The sequence below is a fragment of the Podarcis muralis genome, chromosome 2 (assembly GCF_964188315.1).
Source record: "Podarcis muralis chromosome 2, rPodMur119.hap1.1, whole genome shotgun sequence".
Taxonomy (NCBI): Eukaryota; Metazoa; Chordata; class Lepidosauria; order Squamata; family Lacertidae; genus Podarcis; species Podarcis muralis.
The window spans coordinates 68,088,932-68,111,902 of NC_135656.1; the positions used below are offsets into that span (position 1 = coordinate 68,088,932).

General features: G+C 46.1%; 1 protein-coding gene across 1 annotated transcript; it reads right to left on the reverse strand.

Moving 5' to 3' along the window:
• Positions 1-195: 195 nt before the first annotated feature.
• HK3 (hexokinase 3) lies at positions 196-19,086 on the reverse strand. The gene is made up of 17 exons (XM_028718447.2): positions 18,122-19,086; positions 16,051-16,199; positions 14,610-14,729; positions 12,362-12,460; positions 12,158-12,257; positions 11,585-11,768; positions 9,965-10,120; positions 8,771-9,004; positions 7,699-8,003; positions 7,024-7,172; positions 6,724-6,843; positions 5,947-6,042; positions 2,869-2,968; positions 2,282-2,465; positions 2,040-2,195; positions 1,006-1,236; positions 196-547 (listed from the first exon to the last, which is right to left on the reverse strand). The coding sequence occupies exons 1-17, from the start codon at positions 18,750-18,752 to the stop codon at positions 424-426; spliced, it is 3,138 nt and encodes a 1,045-aa protein (XP_028574280.2). The 5' UTR covers positions 18,753-19,086; the 3' UTR covers positions 196-423.
• Between the last annotated feature and the right edge of the window lie 3,885 nt (positions 19,087-22,971).

Below are 22,971 nucleotides of genomic sequence, written 5' to 3' on the forward strand. Positions count from 1 at the left end.
GTACTCAACACTAGGCCAATGGAAGCATTGCCAGATCTGGAAAAAAGCAGAGAGTCCAAAGTCTCAGCAGAGCTTCCTTGACAGCTTAGTAGGTGTAGAAATGTCCAGGGTTATTAAGAAGGCACCTCCATTTTAGCACTCTGTCTGTGTTATCTTGGCTTGTTGGGAAAAATATATATAACTTGGAAACCCAAGTGGCAGCAGGAATTTGTTTTATTGTTTTCCTCGCTTGAACATGAATCAGAGATGGTAAAGAGAGTTATAAAGATGGAACACCGCTGCTGACACAACTTGCCTTTCCTGTAGTTTGGCCACAGAGGAGGGTGGAACACATTGCTGTGGGTCAAGGTCTGGACATTGTAGAGAATGCCTTGGTGTCCTGGTTACTGGGACATTTTTATTCAAGTCAAGTGGATGGTTTGGTTATTTATGGGCCACAGCAGCAATCAGTGCAGCCCCCTTCCCTGAACCATCCTCTGACAGCAAGAACTTGACGTTGCAGTTTGGAGCTATCAGAGCCGTCGTCTTATGAAGCTTTGTTGCAAAGCTGAGAACAGAAAGGGAGCATGTCCGTGAGCAAGAGAAAGCAATGTTCAGCCAGCATCACACCCTCCCCTGGTTACATGGTTCTTGGACATACGTTATTGCAGCTTTCCCCTCTTTCCCTCACCCAAAACAGGGGCAGCATTCAACTTTTCTAGGCAGGTGCTGCAGACCCCCATACTCCAAAGAAAACCAGGTACTACCCATACAGCCATACCGCAGCTTAGGAAGAACCACCCTTTACCATGCACTGTGTCTCCCCATAAGTACTAAGGTCCTCCAGCCTAGCATGGATCAATAATGGCTGAGTTTCTCCCCATGCATCAAAACACAATTGTTGTCATCTCTGCCCAACCTAGTCTTGCCATCCAATGGGCAACTGAAGTTTCCATTCCCCTCTTTGCACTCTGTTGGGTTGAGGCCTTGCTTGCCCCGCAGTTTAATGAAGCAAAACTGACTCACTAAGGATGCATCTTGTAGAGTGTCCCATCCACACCAACTGTTATATCCAGCTTTGACACACGGCGGTTCTCTCGGATCTTCTCCACAACTGCAGATATTCCCACTGCACACATCTTAGCGGCACGTGACGACACGGCACGGCACACATCCTTTACCACCAAGGCATCCTCCGTAGATACACTCAAGCCATATTCTTCCAGAATGTTACACACGTAATGGTGACCAGGAGTGCTGCTTACAGAACATTATAATCAGCGGTGGAACTGCTTGAGGCACCTATTATATTCAACAAGAGCTGTTGCCCTCTTAGAAGCTAAGCATTTCTAGTCTCTCAGTATTTGCAGGTGGGATTCAATCACAAACTGGCAAATTCAGGCTGCACAATTTAACTTGATTTGGCGTTCTTGCGCAACAAACCAGCTTCAATCCCAAATCAGTTTTGTTTTTGCAATATGGAAAGTGGGAGGTTGCCTGGTGCAATGTTGTATAACTTCCCCACAAATAAAAACGGATCTAACCTCCCCACAAACTTTGTGCAAACAAATCATTATGGATGCTGTATAAACAGGTGGTCTGGAAGCAACCACATTCATCCTGAAAGAACCCATTGTTCCCCAAAGGGTTCATGCGGCAGATCATGAAGGTTTTCACATTCCAAAAAGGGGAGGGAGGGAAATCCAGGCAATGCCAAATTACTGAGAATTCTGCATCAGCAAGACTAAAGCTTGGTGCTCAGAATGTATTATTGAAATAAATACAATATCTAAAAATTGGCTTGCTTTCCATAAAATCATTTAAGTATGCATGCTTGCAATATAATCTGGGACAAGGGGTACTCGCTTGTCAGAAGGTGATCCAAGACTAGGTAAGGTGAAGTTAAGAATGAGGGGTGGACAGATAACCAAGTAGGACTTAGAGACACCTTGAACAATCGAGTCTTTTACAGGTAAAGACCAAAAGTAGCCTCAGGAATTTGATTTCTGCACCAAACCTAAATTCTACATGAAATGAGAATGTTACGGATACACACTTACTCCTCAACATTTGTTAGGAATTTGGTGGGGAAGATGTTTTTGGTCTTGAGTACTTCTGATGGGCGACCCCTGAAGATGACCTTGCGCATTGTTAGCTCCAGCAGAATATAGCGCACAATCTCGCCCAAGTACATGCCACTGATGAGCTTTTCATACCTTTAGGGGAGATGGAAATGAGTGTCACACAAGGAGACCCTGGAGGCAGCCATCACCCCAGATCACTCCCAGGTATCCAGACTCACCTTTGCTGGCCAGCATTGATGGATTCTGCATCCACTTTCTCATCAAACTGTGTTATGTAGTGCTCGAGGCAGCCATTGTCTCCAAAGGCCCCCCATTCCATATTGATACACATTCTGCCCTCGTCCCCCTCCACAGTGCCCACATTCCTCATCTCCTCCATGTAGCAGGCATTGGTACCCGTACCTGAGAGAAAGGGATGGAAATGAATCACTGATGAAAATGGACTGTCATATTTCTCCCTGCTCTGAGCAAGGAAAGTATTGGGATCAAGCCTGGAGGAAGAATCATCAGCCCACTTGGCGGTCCATTCCAAATGTCAAAATTACAGAGAAAGGTTTACCTGTCAGGGAGCAACCCAGATTCTGGTTATAGATTCCCCCAAAGGAGGTAATATTTTCAAGAAGAAGAGTGGAGGAGGGCATCTGCCATTGGAAATATATTCCCTTGGAAATGTATAATCCCTTTGCCCCTAAAAGACAGATCCCGCTCACCTATTCCCAACCACCCTAGGAATTTTATCAAAGGGCAGAGCAGTATACATTTCTAGAAAATAATAATTAAAATAATGCTGCCGCAACCATCTTACCGACGATGAGGCCAATCTCACAGTTGGGGTCCACATAGGCACATGCCATCATGGTTCCTACAGTGTCATTCACTATGGCAACCACATCTATATCAATGTCCTGGGAAGAGAAAGGGAGGGAGAGACAGAGAGCAGCAAGATGTGTTACCAGGCAACACGATTCCCTATCACCACAGTAACCAGCAGAGACCCATAGGCCCTGTCGCTTGGGAAATAGGCCCCCTCTCCCCGCCCCCCCTTCTGAAGGCCCCTGGGGGCATCAACCTGAAGGGAGCTCTCAAGCTCTGTCACTGCCATTGGGCTGGCTTACCGAATGGTTGCTGTTACGCCTTCCACTTTCTCAGTGGGCTACGTAGCAAGTGACCCATCATCACAGAGTAGACCTAGGGGTGGGGGTGGGGGCTGAGAATATGGAGCACCATAATGCCTTGAACACGCAACACAAACTTCTCGGGCCTGCTTGACATACAAGTTGGTTCGCCTCAGAGCCATTTTGTGCTATGGTCTATGAGCTTTTCAGATGTCCACATGGGTGCAGAACGGCTAGTTTTTGCCAGGAGACAGATGTTAGAAAGCTGGGGATGTTTTTGTGAGTGTGAATTAGCCAGTAAATTGCCTAAATGTCATTGTGATTAGGTCACAGGTTATTTTTCCCTATGGCCCCATCCCTTCAGATCAATGGAACAGATCTAGAGCCGGTGGTTTTAGGAGTGACAGTACAACTGTCAGTTCAAGGTAGCAAGGACCACCCCCCGTTGTGCAATGAAGTATTATGGCATACGACTTAGGCCCAAGCTATCTGAAAGACTATATTCCCTCATATGAAGATGCCCAGGTTATGAGAGCTTTGGGGGAGGCCCTTTTCTTGGTCCCACCACCCTCACAGGCATGCATGGTGGGGATGCAGGAGAAGGCCTTCTTGGTGGCTGCTCCCAGACTTTGGAGCTCCCTCACTAGAGAAGTTAGACTAGCTCTCTCCTTGCTGTCCTACTAGGAAGTGAAGATCCTATTCCAACAGGCTTTAAGAAACTGACTGCTTTTAATTAATTGGGGTTTTGTTTTGTTTTTTTTTAATGATGGGAGGCAGTTATTTTCTATGTTTTAAGCTGTTCTTATTTTATCTGTAAGCCACCTTGAGTTCCTGATAGTAGATTTAATAAACCAAGAGGAAGAGGGATCAAGGGGGCACATGATTAAGCATATTGCTGCACACATCTTATTCATATTATAAGTTACATTAAACAAAAGACAGCATTGAACACTTGAGTTGGGAGGACTGCAACTGCTGAACCAAAGTCTCTCTGAAGTAGTTTTGAAAATAATCCACCTGTTTCATAGATTTTAAAGAGGCAACACTAAAAGCTGCATTTTGGCAGTGTGGAGGAGGTGAATGCACTGATTCTGAGTAGGAATGAATTGTTTTCATTCATTTCATGTTATTTCAGTGAATTTGTAGGGCAGTGCCTCTTTCACACACAAAAATAAAAGAGCCTCCAACAGGGACTTATATAGAACATCATTAGACAATTGAGCTTACAAATCTTAGCCCACACATCTTTTCTATCACAAACTGGTGTTGGGAGGGTGCAATCTGAAGCAAAGTGGTGTGTTGGAAGACGGTGCTTAACCCTTTCCAGGCACTGGTCCAGGCATAAAAGCTCTGTGTCTGAGCATTGTTGTTGTCTGCCCTGGAGTTTTCCCAACGAAAACCCGCTCTATAGCACTCAAACAGAGCAAATGTCAGTTTGGGTTTCCTGTAGATTGCTATGTGCTCTTATTGAACTCTAAAAGATGGGTTTTCATGGGGAAGGCACTGGAGCAAAAAAAAAAGAGGGGGGCGGGGAGGATGCTTGAACACAGAGCATTAAAGTGTGGGCCATGCCTGGAAAGTGCAGAGGAACGGTAAGTGTGGATATGCCCTTATTGTAGTGACAATTTTCTTGTAAATTGCTTAGAGATTTTACTACAGTGGTGCCCCGCAAGACGAATGCCTCGCAAGACGAAAAACCCGCTAGACGAAAGGGTTTTCCGTTTTTGAGTTGCTTCGCAAGACGAATTTCCCTATGGGCTTGCTTCGCAAGACGAAAACGTCTTGCGAGTCTTGCGATTTTTTTCGCTCCCCCCCCCCTTTTTCTAAGCCGCTAAGCCGCTAATAGCCTTTTAGCCGCTAAGCCGCTAAGCCTTTAATAGCCGCTAAACCGCTAATAGCGCTAAGCCGCTAAGCCGCTAATAGGGTTGCTTCGCAAGACGAAAAAACCGCTAGACGAAGAGACTCGCGGAACGGATTATTTTCGTCTTGCGAGGCACCACTGTACTTTGAACTGGTATATAATTTTGATAAATGATTTTAAAATAGAATTTAAAAAACCCTCCTCCCCATCAGGATTTGGGCTTGAAGGACCAAGGAGAAGTGTGGGTACTTAGGGGTGAGTTGTACACAAGTGCAACTTGTGTCCTTGAACAACAACTTTGCTGATTATGGGGCACATCTGTTAAAGCATTAGCCTCAGCTTCCAGTTTTCTGGCTTTGTGGAGCCTGAGCCAACGTGAGATAGTCTTAACTCTGATTTTAAACCAGCAGGTTTTGTGATAATTTTAAAGCCTTTCATTTTGATAAATCAGATTAAGTCTGAATAAAGGTAAAGGTACCCCTGCCCGTACGGGCCAGCCGTGTCCGACTCTAGGGTTGCGCGCCCATCTCGCTTAAGAGGCCGGGGGCCAGCGCTATCCGAAGACACTTCCGGGTCACGTGGCCAGCGTGACGAAGCTGCTCTGGCGAGCCTGCACCAGCGCAGCACACGGAAACGCCATTTACCTTCCCGCTATAAAGCGGTACCTATTTATCTACTTGCACTTAGGGGTGCTTTCGAACTGCTAGGTGGGCAGGAGCTGGGACCAAATGACGGGAGCTCACCCTGCCGCGGGGATTCGAACTGCCGACCATGCGATCGGCAAGTCCTAGGCGCTGAGGTTTTACCCACAGCACCACCCGCGTCCCATACAAGTCTGAATAGTCCAGCCCAAACTATAATCCCTGGCAAATCTATCCAGAGCTCGTGCCCCATATCCCACACATACCGTTTGACGCTTTACAGCCTCTCTTAGCAACTGCACGACATCTTCTCCCACACAGCCTGTGGCACTGAACCCCTTGGTCCATCTCAGCAAGATGCCCTGTGAAACAGAGAAACAAGGAATTGTGATAAACATGTAGGTGCAACTGGACTGCTTTCTCTGAGCTGCTTGCCCTTCACATGTTCATGGATGATTCTACTGTAGCTAAGCTGCAACAGAGAGATGGCAGTAGGAGACATGCAGATAATGCAGGGACCTGCCTCTGCAAAAGTTCTGCAGGTCCTCTAGTTTCTGAGTTTTCTTTAGGCATTGCTCACCCAATCTCAAGTTTATCCTTGCAACAATATGGGCTAGAAACTTGCCAGTGCCAAATTGTGCAGCTTTTCTGCGCTTCCACAGAATTGTAGCATACACACTAGGACAGAGACTGGATCTATTAGAGAGAGATGCCTAACTAGTGGGGGCAGGGGGTTCAACAGGGGTTTTTCCCAATGGACAGCTGAATTTCACAATTTAGAAATCCTACAAGCGGAGCTTTTATTTCAAGTTACTTGTAAATGGTTTGAAAGCTATGTTGTTCTCATAGTGTTTGGAAAATTTTCTCTTTCTATCTTGGGGAACACAAGGTAGTTCAACCCCATTTCTCTCCCTTCCCATCTACCACAAAAATACATCCCCAGCACGTTGCTCCACTGGCTAACCCAGGTAAGGGAGGCAGCAAAGTCCTAATTCCCAGCATCACCACATGAGCAGCAGATCACTTCCATAGGTGCTTCATACCTTGTCCAGGTTCGTCTGACTGCAAGGAAACGAAAAAGTGAAGCCCAGTGGTAGCGTTCGTCCCACAATGCTATGCTTGCTATGGAAATCATTAATGCATTGAACAATGTGATCAAAGAGCTGCAGGAAAATGGGAGAAAACATAAAGCCTTATGAGGTAAAGACAACTTTGGAGAGGAAACGCCATCACTAACAGTATCGCCCATCCCCACAGTTGCCAGTGTCACAGATTTAAGACCCAGCCAGTCTGTAATAGAGACCAGTTCAACCCAGCCATATCTTCCCCTTTCTTGCACCTACCTCTATTGCATTACTCTGGGCCACTTCGGGTGGAATTGTGTAAGTCTCAGAGACCATGTGTACACCACCCTCTTCTTTGCTTTTCACCTGCACCATAAGCACTCGGAAATTGGTTCCGCCCAGATCCAGTGCAAGGAACTCCCCTCTCTCTACAAAATGTATAAGGGACAAGAGCTTGAGTGACATAGACTCTCAACTACAACCCAACACAGTCACTGCAAGGGTCTCCTTCTTTGGCTTCTTTGCCTGAGGCCAACATCATTCCCACCAGTGCTGGCAACTTAAACTATAAAGCCTTGGGAAAGCATCTCACCAGCCCTCTAGAATATTGGTTGTCAACTGAGGGGTCGAGACCCACTGGCACCATACCAACATTTGCTAATAAAAGAAAATGCATATTTGTGCTATAGGCGGGTGCAGGATCTGAAAAGGTTGGAGACTCCTGTTGTTACTAGCAGTGGTTATGCTGCACCCTTCTCAGTGAGATGAACGTAAGTAACAATAACAACAGCCCCATATCAATTAAAAGATTTGGGGGCCCCCAAAACTCGGAAGGTTTTCTCTGGACCAAACACAACTTCCCTGAGACTTTTTTTAAAAGCCCCCTTGAGCTCTTCAAAGCTCTTCCCTCCCAAGATAAAGGCCATTCCCAAGAGGTTGTTCTCTGGCTCTCACCGGTGCCGTCAGGCAAATGGCGGACGTAAGTGGGCAACATGCGGACGGTGGCTGTACTGTGTGTCTCCTTTGACAGACCCTTCTCCATTTCCTGTCTCATCATGGTCCGCAGTGTGTCCATGTCGGACATAGAAAGTCGGAAAGGCGCCAGGACCTGGGCTACTCCTTCCTGTTGGTGTTTGAGCCTCAATGTCGCAGCTGCTACCCTGGCAGCCCCAAAAACACAGCCATGTTCTGATGTGGCAAAGGTGACAGTGCAATCAGGAGCCAGTGATTTCAATGTTTCTTGCAATATCTGACCATACCTGGAGGGAGAGGAAATGTCAGAGACCTTGAAGCAGGGTGACTGGAAGTAAGCTTTCTGGCCTTTCTGCACCTGTCCCCTAGCTTACTATGCCTTTGCTCCAAAAGGAATGTGAAAATTTGCTGGATGAATGAGTCTTTGGGTCTGTTTACATTATCCACATTTTCTAAAATGGCTGAACTCCCTGAGGTTAACAGCCTCCTAACTTTGGACATGTAACAGACCCCCTAGCCTGGGAAATCCCAGTAACCAATTTGAGAGATTCAGATGGATGGATGGATCCATTTATCTGAGTAGTATAGATGGGTTACTGTCCTGGAAGGAGCTGTTATGGCAAGAGAGAGGATAAAATATGCTGCCTACTGAATTTCTGGCAACAATGAATAGCTAAGCTGACTTAATGGTTCTCTGGGTTGAAGGAAAATATTTGTATATCTGGAAGAAGACACTGGAAGAAATGCTTTCTTGGCCAGTGATTTCAGTCCAGGAGAAAGCTTGCTCCAATAACCTGCTCATGAAAGGAAGTCAGGGAAAATATGATGGTTAGTCCAGTGGTCCATAGGAAAGTGGGATTGGTGGGTTTCTTGGTTTTGATTTAGATGAGGGGCAGCCAATATGATGCTCTACAGATGTAGCTGGGCTACAGTTCCCATCATCCTTGATCATCGACCATGCTGATGGCCATTGTAGTCCAACCATATCTGAAGGTCATCGCACTGGCTACTCACGACACGGACAAATATTTATATGCCTGGTACAACTCCTTACTGTGGTCGGCTCTTGTACATGTCCCCGTCCACAGCCACAATGATTTTCAGGTGTGGCAGCCCTTGACTGATCCGGATATGAGTAAGAACGCCAGCCAGTCCAGCAGCACAGAGCTTGGCAGAACGGACATAGACCGCTTGGCATATTTGCTGCACGTTGAAACAGTCTTGGTTGCTTGCCACCATTCCCAGGCGGACAAGGAAGTTCTTGGTATTGGCCAGGCCAACTTTTTCACTGCAGTTAAAGCATACATGAGTTAAAGCAGGGTGGCAGCAGCAAGAGGCATGAGGGAGACTCTGGTTAACTGTTAATTGATCTCAGCAAAGAATAATATTTATTCCAAATTGAAATCACTGAACTCTCCATCTATAATGAACTAGCACGTGTGTGTGTGTGTGTGTGTGTGTGTGTGTGTGCGTGTGTGTGTGTTTAGTTTTGTTTCTACCCATGCTGACTTTTTAGAGACGGACACAAGAACTGTAACAAGATAAATATTTCAGAAAGTGGACGTTGTTAACATCTCGTTGATATTTAAGGTTTTGTTTTTAACGCCTGTTACTTGATTATGCTTTGTTTTATTTTCTTCTTTTATCTGCACTGCTGTACAGGCCCTTCTTACAGCCAAAAAGCATTATCAAAATTGTTTACAAATAAAATAATACCACAAGGGCCATAGCTCAGTAGTATAGCCCTTGTTTTGTATGCAGAAGGGGGCAGGCAGCATGGGAATGCATCTGTTGGTGCTGAATAACGCAGAGTATTAAATGATTGTACTGGGGGGACAAACAGTGACATGTCACATTTACCAGTTCTGATTCTTAGCCTTGTGACACCTTTGCTATTCCCTCTTCCTACCTGATGAGAGATATACTTAATGAATGGCCCACTATAGACACTTTTCTTTAAAGCCTTCTTCTTTTAAGACATCTTACTTGAACAAATATCTCTGGCAGTGTATCTCTGGGTCATCCTACGGTGTATTTAAATGTGCAAGTTGATTCAATCATTCATTCATTCACCTGCTTCAGTGTTGTTGTTTTTTATGGGCTACAGATGTAATTATTTATGTGGGTCCATTCCTCTTGGCTGTTTTTCTAGGGCTAGGCTAACAAGGCATGCCAAGACACACTCTGCTGCTACTGAGGATATCAGGTTGACCAGGTCTCCCAAGACGCGTTTGAGGAACTCACTTACTCTATGATGTCCACAATATCTTGGAGCTCCATTTTTCCCTTGGTAAGCAGGGTGGGAGTCAGGACACCGCTGAAGATATCACCTTTCTCAGCCAAAGTAGCCAAAGTAACACGGATAGTATCACACAGATATATGCTACCGACCAACTTCTCAAACCTGCCAGTGAGAAGAAAGAAGAAAATCAGTGCAGAAAGAGAAGGAATTGAAGTGAAAGGGTGGTTGGCAGATAACTGGTCAAGTCACCCTGTCTATAGGAGAAGTCTTGGCCATTTCCTACAATATTTGCTGCTAAGACAGACAATATCATAGGTTGCTTGTTTGTAGACCACCTGTTCTATAGGGTATTCATGCTGACTGCACAAAGTTCACATAAGGTTACACAATGTCAGCATTCATTCAGGACTTATACAGGAATGACCATTCCCAGTGGCTTCATGTCACCCTAATCTCTGAGCAGAGCACGATTCCAAAGGTACCAAGTTTGCTGATCAGGGCCTGTGTTTCCTTTCAGACAACAAGGCACAGCAGAGATGGTGTTTTCTTTATGATATATGGCTTGCTTACACATATATGCAACCTGAACCTGGGATGGAAGGGCTTCGAGCATTACTCTCCAAGCGGGTTCCATTTCTTCCACGGCTGCCACCTTAGATTCAATCTGTCAACCCACATTGCTCTGACTCCCCACCTTCTCCAGCTTGCAAACACAACCATTTTTCCTCCAGCCTACACCACGCAAACTGCAATCCTCCAACAACTGCTTGCCTTCCTTGACTTTGTATTTCTAACTAATTCTGAGTTGAGAGGGAGGGGGCTTCACCCATTTCCCAGCTGGCACAGTCTTAGCTTTGCTGATTGATTTCTTAATGGGTCACCCTTCACCTTTTGCTCTTTCAATGGCCCATCTCTCCAGTGGTGTCCAAACTTTTTCAAAGAGGGCCAGATTTGATGAAGTGAAGGGCCATGGGTGCCGACCAAAGGGCCAACCAAAGTTGTTGACCATTTTAAAGGTATAAACTGCCACAGCAGGCCAGATTAGGCCCCCGAAATGGACTTTGGACATGCCTGCTCCAGACGATTACTTCATCAGGAAGCCAGCCTGGCTTATATTGTAACATGCTAAATTCAGCGCCTGACACCCAGGAATTAGAAGGGGAGTCTAGGCACCCCACAAATGTATGACAATGTTAAATAGCATTGGGGATATAACTGTGTCCTGAAGCACCCCATGGTGTAAACACCAGGGGGCTGAAAAGCACTCTCCCGGTGCTCCTCTCTGGACCCAGTACTGTAAATAGAACTGGAACCAAGGTAGCACAGGGCTCCCAATTCCCATTCCATGGAGTCGGTGGTCAATGATATCGAAAGCCACAGTCAGATTGAGATGCAGGAGCGAGGTGACCCTCCCCTTGTCCTGCTCTTCGTGAAGGTCATCCATCAGGTGACTGAACAAAGATGGGTACTGAACAATTGCAAACACAAATTTGGAGTTTGATTATGCAGAAAATGTGTTTTTGGACACGGAGCACGACTAACCTTGATTATTCCAGTGAATCCCGGGCACCAGTAACCAATGACTCATTTTTTAAGCAGATTGTTACTTCCTTTACTGTGACTCACATGTTTTTGCCTCGGTCCATGGACTGCTTATCCATTTGCAGGTCAAACTCTGTCGTTATGTCATTCAACTCGCCCAGCTTCCCAAAAGAGCTCCATTCGGTGTTGATACACATGCATCCAGCACCATGCTCCAAGCCTGCTATATGCTGCAACTCCTCCACATAACCGCAGTTAGTGCCAGCATCTACCATATGCAGGAAGGCAGGACACAGGGAGAGAAGCTCAAAACAGGAGAAACAGCATTTGAATAAAGCCTCCGGCTGCACGGCAATGAGAAAGTGCAATATATGCCAGTATCCTAACTCTCACAATAGTTAGGGCCTGCCATTTTGATGAAATGCAACATCTTCCTAGAATGTGTGCTTAGAATCCAGCTCCCTAATTCTTAATCACCAGGGAATTGGTTTCTAGCCCTGTGATGTGGCTACATACTATGCTGAGATTCTTCCAATCTAGGAAGAATAGCCAGTTTCTTGGCACCCCTGCCCCCCACATCTACTATAAGGCATACGCAAGCCTTCCAGCTCAACAGCTTGCTAGCAAGTCGCCAGCCCCATGCAAGGTTTTGCTTACCTATCACCAGCCCAATCTCACATGGCTCTTTCTCAGAATGGCAGCTCAACAAGGTTCCCACAGAGTCGTTTATTACAGCAATGACCTCAATCTGGTAGTTCTGGAGAGAAAAAGATTAAAGCGACTCTCTTGTTTTCTCACCAGAAGCACACCCCCCCCCCCCATGCATGCTTCAGTCACAGCTGACGCAGCCGCTGTCCTCACCTTGCAAGTCTGGTTAAGAGCTGTTTGGAGCAGTTGTGCCACATCATGCCCCTCCACACCTGGCCACCGGCAATCCTTGCTCCATCTGATCAGCTTACACTAAGGGGAAACCAAGCAGGAAGGCCACTGAGAAACTTCAGCAAACCACTGAGAAACCCAGCCCTGCTTCCTACAAGCAAAGTATTCAAGCAAGAGGACCAACGGGGTTATTCATGAAAACATGTCCTGTGATCTTTGAAAAGTAGAAGAATCCAAATCTGAGAATGACTTTGACAATTCATTTATATATTCATTCAGTAACAAGCTCTATATTGGTTTTTAATCAGCTGCCACCAGTTTTGTATTTGGATAATGGGTTTGTGTATTTTCTAAAGAGCTGTGCTATGTTTTATTCTTTTTATGTGGGCTGCCTTGGGAGGATTTTCCCTCCTCCGAGGCAGCGTGCAAGTTCTGAAATAAATGAATAAAACAAATAGCGCAAAATCAGTATGCTGATGACACCCAGCTCTATCTCTCTGTTCCATTTGAATTTGGAGAGGCAGGACAGGTGCTGGGCCAGTTTGGAGTTGGCAGCGAACTGGATGTGGGCCAATAAATTGAAAATGAATCCAGACAAGACCAAGGTGCTGTTTCTTCCAGGTTATTGACATCTGGATGTGGGAACACAGCCTGTTCTGGATGGGGATGCACTCTCCCTAAAGGAGCTGGTACTTTGCCTGGAGGTGCTCCTGGACTCAGCACCACCAAAGGAGGACCAGGTGGCTTCAGTGGCAAGAAGCACCTATTTTCAGCTCTGGCTTGTTTGCCAGCTAGTCCTTCCTAGACAAGGAAAATGTGGCCACAGTTATGTGTGTTCCGGTAATTTCCACCCACCCAGGTGGACTACTGCGATGTACTGTGCATGTGGCTTCCCCTGAAGGTGGCCCAGGAGCTGAAACTGCTGGAGAATGTGGCGGCCTTGCTACTGACAGGTATCACTGGCCAGATGCACATTTTATCAGTTTTGAAAGATCTGCAGTGATAGCCAGTTTGCTTCCAGGCTCAATTCAATGTGCTTCTGTTAACACAGAAAACCCTAAATTACTTGGGTCCCAGATACCTGATGGAGTGCTTCTTCCAATGTCAATCAGCATGAGCATTAATATTTGCAGGGGAGACTCTAGTCATGCTGCTGTTATGGAATGTGGTTTGAGAATAAGTGGTGAGCAGAAGGACCTTTTCAGTGGCAGCCCCTAGGCTTTAAGAATGGGCACCCTTCAGAGGTGCATATTGCCCAGATACTGTACAACAGCAGTGAGGAACTCAATCTGGCCCATGAGTCAGTTTTCCCCAAACCCAGTGCCAGAATTAAGTATAAATTAAATAAGCTATAGCTTAAAGGTAAAGGTAAAGGTAAAGGTAGCCCTGCCCGTACGGGCCAGTCTTGACAGACTCTAGAGTTGTGCGCCCATCTCACTTAAGAGGCCGGGGGCCAGCGCTGTCCGGAGACACTTCCGGGTCACGTGGCCAGCGTGACATCGCTGCTCTGGCAAGCCAGAGCCGCACACGGAAACGCCGTTTACCTTCCCGCCAGTAAGCGGTCCCTATTTATCTACTTGCACCCGGGGGTGCTTTCGAACTGCTAGGTTGGCAGGCGCTGGGACCGAACAACGGGAGCGCACCCCGCCGCGGGGATTCGAACCGCCAACCTTTTGATCGGCAAGCCCTAGGCGCTGAGGCTTTTACCCACAGCGCCACCCGTGTCCCAAGCTATAGCTTAGGGCCCCCCAAAAATTAAAGGGGGGGAAAAGATATACATTTCCAAAATATGAGATAAAAAACAAATAAAATAAAAGCTACATACAGCAACAGTATTTTGGCTCCTATCATGTAAGTAATGGACCCCGCCTGCTAGCCTGCTCCCTAAAATATCACATATAAAGGGCCCCATTACCTTCAGTAGCTTAGGGCCACATCAAACCTAAATCCGGCCCTGCCCAAACCACGCCCATATGCTGCACCCTTGACATCATGTTATGTCAGGTGTGGGGCACATAAAGACATGACTGCAAAGGGGAAATGGGGAGCCTTAAAGTGCACTCCTGACCATTCCTTGGCAAACAAAGCTTGTTCTCAATGCCAGCCAGCCAAGTGAAGTGGGTCAGGAAAGGAAAGTGGGTACAAGATCATGGCTTTAAAGTTCCCTTTGGATTTCCTTCCTATCTCCCGTCTCCCGTCCTGCCTGCTGCTGGGCCAACAAAGTGTTCACCTGGTTCAGCGCAATATGTTCACAAGGAAAGGGAAAGCAGAAGCACAGCGGCAAATTTTTGGTGTTGAGGCTCAGTCCATCCAAAAACGTGGCCACACATTTTGCAAGGAATTCAAAAAGCTGGAAAAGAAAGCACGGTATTAGGAGTACATTCCACTCGCCTCAGGGCACGAGGCCAGCAAATGACGGCAGCAAATATTTGCTGGCAGTGTAGAACCTGAAATTTCACCAGTAGTGTGATCTCACCAAATCACCCAGTAGGGTTTTCTATCAACCTCTTACCACTATATTATTATTATTATTATTATTATTATTATTATTATTATTATTTAAAAAACAAATGCACACAAGATAGAAACAAATATTTTTTAAAGGGAATGGCTCTGACGATGCTTAAGCAGTATAACTGAAACCAGCATCAAGACAGGTTCTGCTAGATACACCCAGAATCTGACTCAGGTTCCGATGTACGTGACAAAATCTGTCTTTTCCCTATGGGGACAAATATCTGTTTTGGGTAGGGAATTTAATTCAGAAAAAAATTATTTGTGGGGAGAAGGGTTAATCTGCCCATTACCCAGTATCACAGTCATAATATGATGGGGGGGCGGCAGCTTGTAGCTACTTTCCGCATTTAAATGCAGGAGATACTGTTAACTGCCAAGGTTAGGGAAATTGTAGGGGAAATTAATAAGGTAAAGGATGTAGAGCAGGAAGAATAAGAAAGAGCTGGAGGAAAAATAGAGGAGAGGAATCAGAATACATGTTAGCCCCTCACTGTATTCAGTGGGGCTGATTCCTGTGTGTGTGTGTAAGATGGCAGCTGAAGGGCCCCAGGATGAGTAAGTCAATTTTAAGGAGCCAAATAGCTGATAGGCTACAGGGAGGAAAGGTGCTCTCAGGGCATTGGGCAGAGAAGAGTGCCAGAAGAGTAAAATGATCAAGGAGGGGCAGGGTGAGATGAAAGAGCAGCTAAGTGGGAGAATGAGAAAGAAAGCATCTGAAAATCAATACAATAATTTTAAATTCAAGACAAACGAAGAAGCTTGTGAAGAGAGCAGAAGGTGCATTCATGATTATTTGTGCTCATGATGGTAACTGGTTGGATGTACTGCTTCATTTCCAATCAGTGCATGTCCCATAGCTTTCCATTGTCATCCTGTAATTCGTCATATCACAAATGTTTCAGTTTTGGTTTGTCTTGCTTTTGTTATGTTATAGCTCAAGAAAGTGCCCTCCCAGGTGGCAGAAGCACTGCAGAGCAACTAGCAAAGGGGTATGGTGTGCAGACTGTCCAGTTTCAATCCAGCACTAATGCATTGCTATTCCATCAAAGACATACTGCAGAAGACATCAGCAACCCAACCCAACCCAACCCAACCCATAATAACAAGCAAAATGAATTAAGTAAGCTGAAGAACTCAAGACAGAGGAATGATACCTGCTCCCCACTGCCGTTGACAATATTCTCAGTAATGGGAAAGTCCTTTTTCTTCATCACCACAGGGTCATCCTTGCGATCTGATAGTTGCAAGAGCATGACCTTCACTTGATCCTTCTTCATTTCTAAACCCAAAAAATCCCCCGTCTCTGAAAAATAGATGTGAACATTAGGATATATAGTGATCAAGACTGCCCATGTCTCATTCGTATGGTTGCCATATAAATTATTTTTAAATTGCTATGGGGGGGGGGAGAGCTGGAACTGAGGTGGGGGGGTGTCTGTCACCAGGACTGTTTGTTTGTTTGTTTGTTTGTTTGTTTGTTTGTTTGTTTAGCCCAGCTTTGCTGCTAATCAATGGACAATCTTAAATTAGAATGTGAATTATTATATAGTCAATAAACACTGATAGATTATTTTCCATGAGGGAGAGGAAGCAACTGTCCAGGGTTTCAGTGGCACACAATAACAAATACAAAATGCAGTAGGCCAATCATCACTTAGGTTCATGATCATCATATGTGACTAGGTGCTGAACGGTGATAGTAATTCAGAGTCACCAGGCTCCATGCATAGGTTTAGAAACTAAAACCAGCTCAGTTGGTTAGAGTGTGGTGTTACTGGTGCTAATAACACCAAGGTTGCAGGTTCGATCCCTGTATGGGACAGCTGCACATTCCTGCATTGCAGGGGGTTGGACTAGATGAATCTCAGGGTCCCTTCCAACTCTGCAGTTCTATGATTCTATAATTCTGTTGAATTATGATTCTATAATTCTTGGCTAGTCTGTGGAAGTGCTTTCAACCTAGCTGTTTCTGCTGTTGATGCAAAGGCAGGAGCTGTCACTGCATAACACATTATTCTTACGATTGTTATTACTATTTATATCTCACCTTTCCACCCAAAGAGCTGGTAGTAGCACTGTACTTTAGAGGGTATCTATGTGTTTTTAAGGATTCTACTGAGCTTCTACTACAACACAGTTCTGCCCCTGAACAAGAAGGGTCATAGCTCAGTGGAAAAGCCCCTGTGTTGCATGCAGGGGGTCTCAGGTTCAATTCCCGGTATTTGCAGGTAGGGTTGGGAGAGTGGGTTCCTTGTCTGAAGCCCTGGACAGCTGCTGCCAGAAAATGTAGACAATACTGAGCTAGATGGACCAATGGGTCTGACTCAATGGTCCAAGAAATGTACAAAGGTGGCAGGTGCCGCTTGGCAATCTGTGCTCAACAAGACCGCAGTTGTATGTGTTAGCCTACCAAGCCTCACAACCCTAAGCAGAGCCCAAGCCCTTCATCCTCACTCAGATGACTGCCTGCTGTATCATTCTGCAGGCCACCTCTCAGCCAACACCAGCATTGTTACCACCAAGCTAGACAGGCAAACTGTGGACATATGCGGATTACCAGATTCTGGGTCATTCTTGCACATGCTAGACAAACCAGGAAATCGCTCCTTCGCAAGGCTCTGTGCATGATATAATAGCATTTCATCTTTCTCTTTGTCCCCCTCCCCTCCCAAAAATGTGCATCCCTGTGTACTCTCAGAGATTCACAAGCCAGTACTTGGAAGTTTTGAAGCCAAATGTGGCAATCGGGAAGCCAGGGTGTTGTGGAAAATAATGTGGAGCAGGAACAAAAGTGTGGAAAGGAATGGTATTCAAAGTACAGCTACATGGGCTGTTTAAAAAACTGGCAACCCAGTGCAAGCTGTAAAGGAGTCTGGAGTCAGCCATTGGTTTTCAACTGGTGGGTCAACTCAGGACCCACTCAGGACCCCTAATCCAAGGTGGACCACAACAGCAGCACTATCACCAGTGGGTGATATATTGGGCGGAAATTAAGAAATGGGCTCCTCAAATGCATGCTGGGGTTAAAAGTAAGTCCTAGGTCTGAAAAGGTTGAAGACTATGGGTCTAGACTAGGTCTCCAGCTGTTTTTGGACTCCAACTCCCATCATCCCTAGCTAGCTGGATGGTGGGAATTGTATTCCTAAAACAGCTGGAGACCCGAGTTTGGGAAACACTGGTCTAGACAACAGTTCAGGCAAACTGCCAAAAAGAAAGCACACTTACCAGTGCCATCAGTCAAGGTACAAACGTAAGAAGGCAGCATGGGTAAAGGGAGGCCATCTTTAACCTTCTCCTTGAGGCCAGTCTGCATGGCTGAATACAAAGAATCCCTCACATGTTCAAGCTGCTCCTGGGGTAGATGAAAGGCCTGTACATGTTTCTGGATCTGGTCAGAAACAGGAGCGTTTTTAGAGGGAGCACGGTGGGGAAGCAGTTTGTGATCTTCCCTGCCCTCAGTACTGGACGTGCCCACAAACGAACTTCTCTTTAACCTGGGAACAAAATTCATCTCCCTGGAGCTCTGTGGTGAAGGTGAAGCTGTAGGTGTAGGTGTACGTGATTGCGAAAAGGTGACAGCTAAAAAAGAGGACTCGCTGGCATCAGAGTCCCGCTGCTTGGGAAGAGGGGGAAAGCCTGAATTACGTCTGGAGTCGAAGGAACTAGGTCCTGAATTAAGAGCAAAAAATGTGTTGGAGGCCGAGCTGGAATCCAGCGAGGAATTTACCACTAAGGAAAACCTATGACGGTCCTCGGAAGCTGGATTGGGACCTGACATGGAATTTAGCAGAAACGAAACTTTAGAACACAGATCATCGTCACTGTCTCTCCGACTGGCTCGGCCGTGGTCAGACATGGTGTCATCGGTCACAAAAAGCCCTCGTCCGTCAAGTCAGCAAAGGGCGGAAAGCGCAAGGGGAGAGCGGGGGCGAGGCAGGCCAGCATGTGGGGCTGGGAGTTGAGTCCGGCTCAGGGTGGGGCGCAGAGTGAGGCCGAATGGGAGCGGGCCAGTTTTGAAGCTGCGCGAGCGAGGCATGAACAGACACACGAGGCAGGGTGCAGGAGGGAGAGGTGAAGTAGAAAGAAAGCAGAGTGGGAGGGAGGGAGGGTGGCAGAGGAGGAAAGGAGAGAGAGAAAGGAGAGGAAGGCTTGGAGCAGGAGGCAGTTGGAAGATTCCTCAAGCGAGAGAGTGGAATGGAAGCGGGGGGGGGGGAGTGGAATGTGGGGCCACAGAGTTATAAAAAGGTCAGAGGAGACCATATAATTGTCTGCATAGGCCGTTTCATGGTTCATACTGAAAAGCCGTTTTTTTTAAAATAGCCTCTGGAGTTGAGGGCTGGGGAGGAGAGTCCCCTGAGGGGATTTTAACCTTGCTGTGACTAGACCCCAGCAGTGCCCACCTCCAAATAAAAGATAGCTGTGGAGTTCACACACTTTCTAATTCAGGTCTTATCTTGAAGAAAGACGTTTCTTTCTTTCATTTGTTTTCTCCACCTTTGAAAAAATAGCCTTGCCAATGGAAATTCCAATGTGAGTGCAGACTTTTGTCCCAATTGGTTGGTGGGGCAGAGTGGCCTATGACTAGGGACAGAGGAGCAATTTTCAAGCCAGATTTATCAAAGTTGCGCTTTCCAAAGCAATATGAGGACTGAAACATAGCTATCCTTCAAGCTTCACACTCATCTGAATTTTGTGATGCAGTTCTCCAGTCAAAAACGTTCACAAAAATTCATATGTTAGGGGAAAGGGTGCATAAGAAGGAATTTATATACAAAATTAACACACAAAAATAGATTCCATTAGGGGGAAATGCTAGTTAAAATGTGTACACCAGTCAAAAATGCATATAGAAATGTATTTGTTAGGAGAAATTCACACTAGAATGCTGAAGAATTTTCATGAGGGTTTTTCCTTTAAAGCAACAAAAAAAACCTTCACAAACTGATGCTGTAATGTGGAGATTGGAGTTTATGATTTGAAAAACAAGAAACAGATAGAACCAAAATTGACAGATTCTTCCGTTCCAAACTATGTCAGCCTTTCATTGAGGTTCACTTTGGATATCACAGGTTGAGGATCAGGACTGAGACTAAGCCTGCTTCCAGACTGTCACCATTTTGTTCCAGTGGATTCCACTGAGCGTGGAACAGTCTGCTTCAGGAGTCAGTGGGCTTTTCACCACTGGAGGCCTATAATCAGAGTTTCCCATCCCTCAGGTGAAATGTGACTTAGCATCAAATGGGGAATGTGCTTACTGAATGAGGTCTGATTGTGCAACAAGATTTTCACCTCCTCTCCTCTCTCTGCACACGCCCTAAACTCATAGCTGTCAACTTTTCTCTTTTCTTGCGAGGAATCCTATTTGGAATAAGGGAAATGCCCTTAAAAAAGGGAAAACGTTGACAGCTATGCCTAAACCTGCCCTGGGGTGTTCTTCAAATCCACCAGAACAGATTTAGGAGGCATAGGGAGGAGGAATGGGGGGGGGGAGTCATGTTGCACAAGAAGACCTTGTACCAGAGCATGCAACCACTTAGTTGAACGCTGCCCAAAGCAACAAGCCCAAATTTATGGCAAGCTTTGAGAACAATGACAGAACAGCTGACCAAACAGGTCCATGCTTTTATTAGCAATTGATTGGCAGCTAGAGAGAAGTGCTCTTACCTTAGACTCATTGCACTGGCTTCGCATAAGAGCTGCTTCCAGGAGCTTTTTCTGCTCAGAGTTCATTAGAACTGAGCACTTGGCAAAATACTCTGTAAGGAGACAATGGACTGGGATGAATTCAGCATATGCTTTGCATGCAGACAATCTCAGATTCAATCTCCAGGTAGGAATGGGAAAGGTTGAAGCCTTGCGTGGTCTAGACCTGTTCTTGGCTTCCTGCTTGTGGTTCATCTGTCCATGACATGACCAGCCAGACTCTGATTTTTTTCAAGTTTGTTTCCTCTCCCATGGGGGATGAGCAAAATGTGCTTTAAAGAAACCACGGTTTAATGTTGTGTGCGGACCACCTTATTGCCAGTGTAGTAGACAATACTGCTAGATGGACCAATGTCTGATTAACCCAGCAGATGGCAGATTCTTCTGTGCTTCCTAGTCATCCTACCAATTCTAGATGCTGGTATCCATTTCGAACAGCTCGACAAGAGCCTTGTACATGAGTGATTGCATCATATCCCACTCATAAGACTCTGTGTTGGTTTTGCTGCAATTGGACTACCTCAGGAAGTTATTCCAGTTCCTTGAGTCAAGGGGCTGGTTGCATTAGTAACATTTTTAATCTTTAGAGATGCAAGTTAAGGCTAATTGTCCAAGTTCTGGTCACAACAGAGCCATGGCAGGTCTGTGTGGAGCTGTGCCATTTTGATATATGTTCACCCTTATTCGTATAGGATGCCTGATGGTAGCCAATAGTACCCTAGCTGAGATCATTTTCAAGGATGGCCACTGGTGTCAGCCAAGATCTCATCCCTATGACTTGCACTCAGCAGGAGTGCAAAACTTCACACCTGAATGAAGCACATGGTAGTTGCAATTATCCGCTGCTCCACCAACACACTGCAATTAGAAGCAAATGCAAAACACAGCTAGACAGAGTCACACTGCTATGCATACCTTAGGATATAGATAATGCACAGTGAGGCAGAATTATCTGGCCACACTATTGCTGGGTGATCTGGCTCATTAAAGACAGTTATGAGGTGGCTTTCTACCATAACCGGCCAATTATTAGAAGGGATGAGATGTAAAACGAGGTGCAAGGATGTGAGTCTCTCCGTGACCCAGTTCACACATAATGTTAAGCAAAACCATGGCTAAGCATGAATGCACAAACGTTTCCCAAGCAAAGATTGCTGAGGTGGGACCCATCAGGCAACACTGTTCTTTCCTGATGAACCACAATAATCCAGAAAGCTGAGCGTATCATTGGTTGCCAATGCGGCTATCGTGAAGACTGAGAAACTCACAAACAGTGGCCAGTATCCAGCCAAACCGTTTCATGAGTGCAAGGACTTTCAGGTGTATAATGGAACTTTCTTCTCCCCACTCAAACCCTAAATCTTTTCTGGGGAGTCCTCCAACCCTCAGGAGCATATTTTTGGAGACAGTAGGGAAGTTCCATTCTGCAGCTAAAGGTCACTGTGCTAGCTTAGTAACATAAGAATAGCTTGCTGGGTCAGGCGAATGGCCCACCTAGTCCAACATCCTGTTCTCGGCCAACCAGATGCCTGTGGGAAACCCAAAAGCAAGAGCCACATACAAGAGCACCCTCGCCTCCTGTGGTTTACAGCAACTGGTATTCAGAAGCCTTAGTGCCTCCTACCATGGAGGGAGAGCAGAGCCATCATGGCTAGTAGCCTCATCCTCCACAAATTTGTCCGGTCCTCATTTAAAGCCATCCAAGTTGGTGCCCATCACTGCCTCCTGTGGGAGGGAGTTCAATAATTCAACTACACACTACAAGAAGAAGTGCTTTAAAAAATAATAATCTGTCCTGAATCTTCCAACATTCTGCTTCCTTGGATGTCCATGAGTTCTAGTGTTATGGAAGAGGGAGAAAACTTATCTCTTTCCACTTTTCCTCTGCCATGCATAATTTTATAATCTTTCATCGTGTCACCTCTTACTTAAATTTTCTCTAAACTAAAGGTAAAAGGTAAAGGTACCCCTGCCCGTACGGGCCAGTCTTGACAGACTCTGGGGTTGTGCGCCCATCTCACTCAAGAGGCCGGGGGCCAGCGCTGTCCGGAGACACTTCCGGGTCACGTGGCCAGTGTGACATCGCTGCTCTGGCAAGCCAGAGCCGCACACGGAAACGCCGTTTACCTTCCCGCTAGTAAGTGGTCCCTATTTATCTACTTGCACCCGGGGGTGCTTTCGAACTGCTAGGTTGGCAGGCGCTGGGACTGAGCAACAGGAGCGCACCCCGCCGCGGGGATTCGAACCACTGACCTTTCGATCAGCAAGCCCTAGGCACTGAGGCTTTTACCCACAGCGCCACCCGCGTCCCATTTCTCTAAACTAGAAGGTCCCAAATGCTGCAAACTTCATAGGGGAGTTGTTCCATCCCC

Bases quoted from the DNA above. Each gene is read 5' to 3' on its own strand.
- HK3 (XM_028718447.2), bottom strand. From the start codon at position 18,752: ATGTCTGACCACGGCCGAGCCAGTCGGAGAGACAGTGACGATGATCTG. The intron at 11,769-12,157 runs GTAAGCAAAACC...TGCATATGGTAG, and splicing joins TGAGATTGGGCTGGTGATAG to ATGCTGGCACTAACTGCGGT. The intron at 7,173-7,698 runs GTGAGAGCCAGA...TACATTTTGTAG, and splicing joins CCATTTGCCTGACGGCACCG to AGAGAGGGGAGTTCCTTGCA.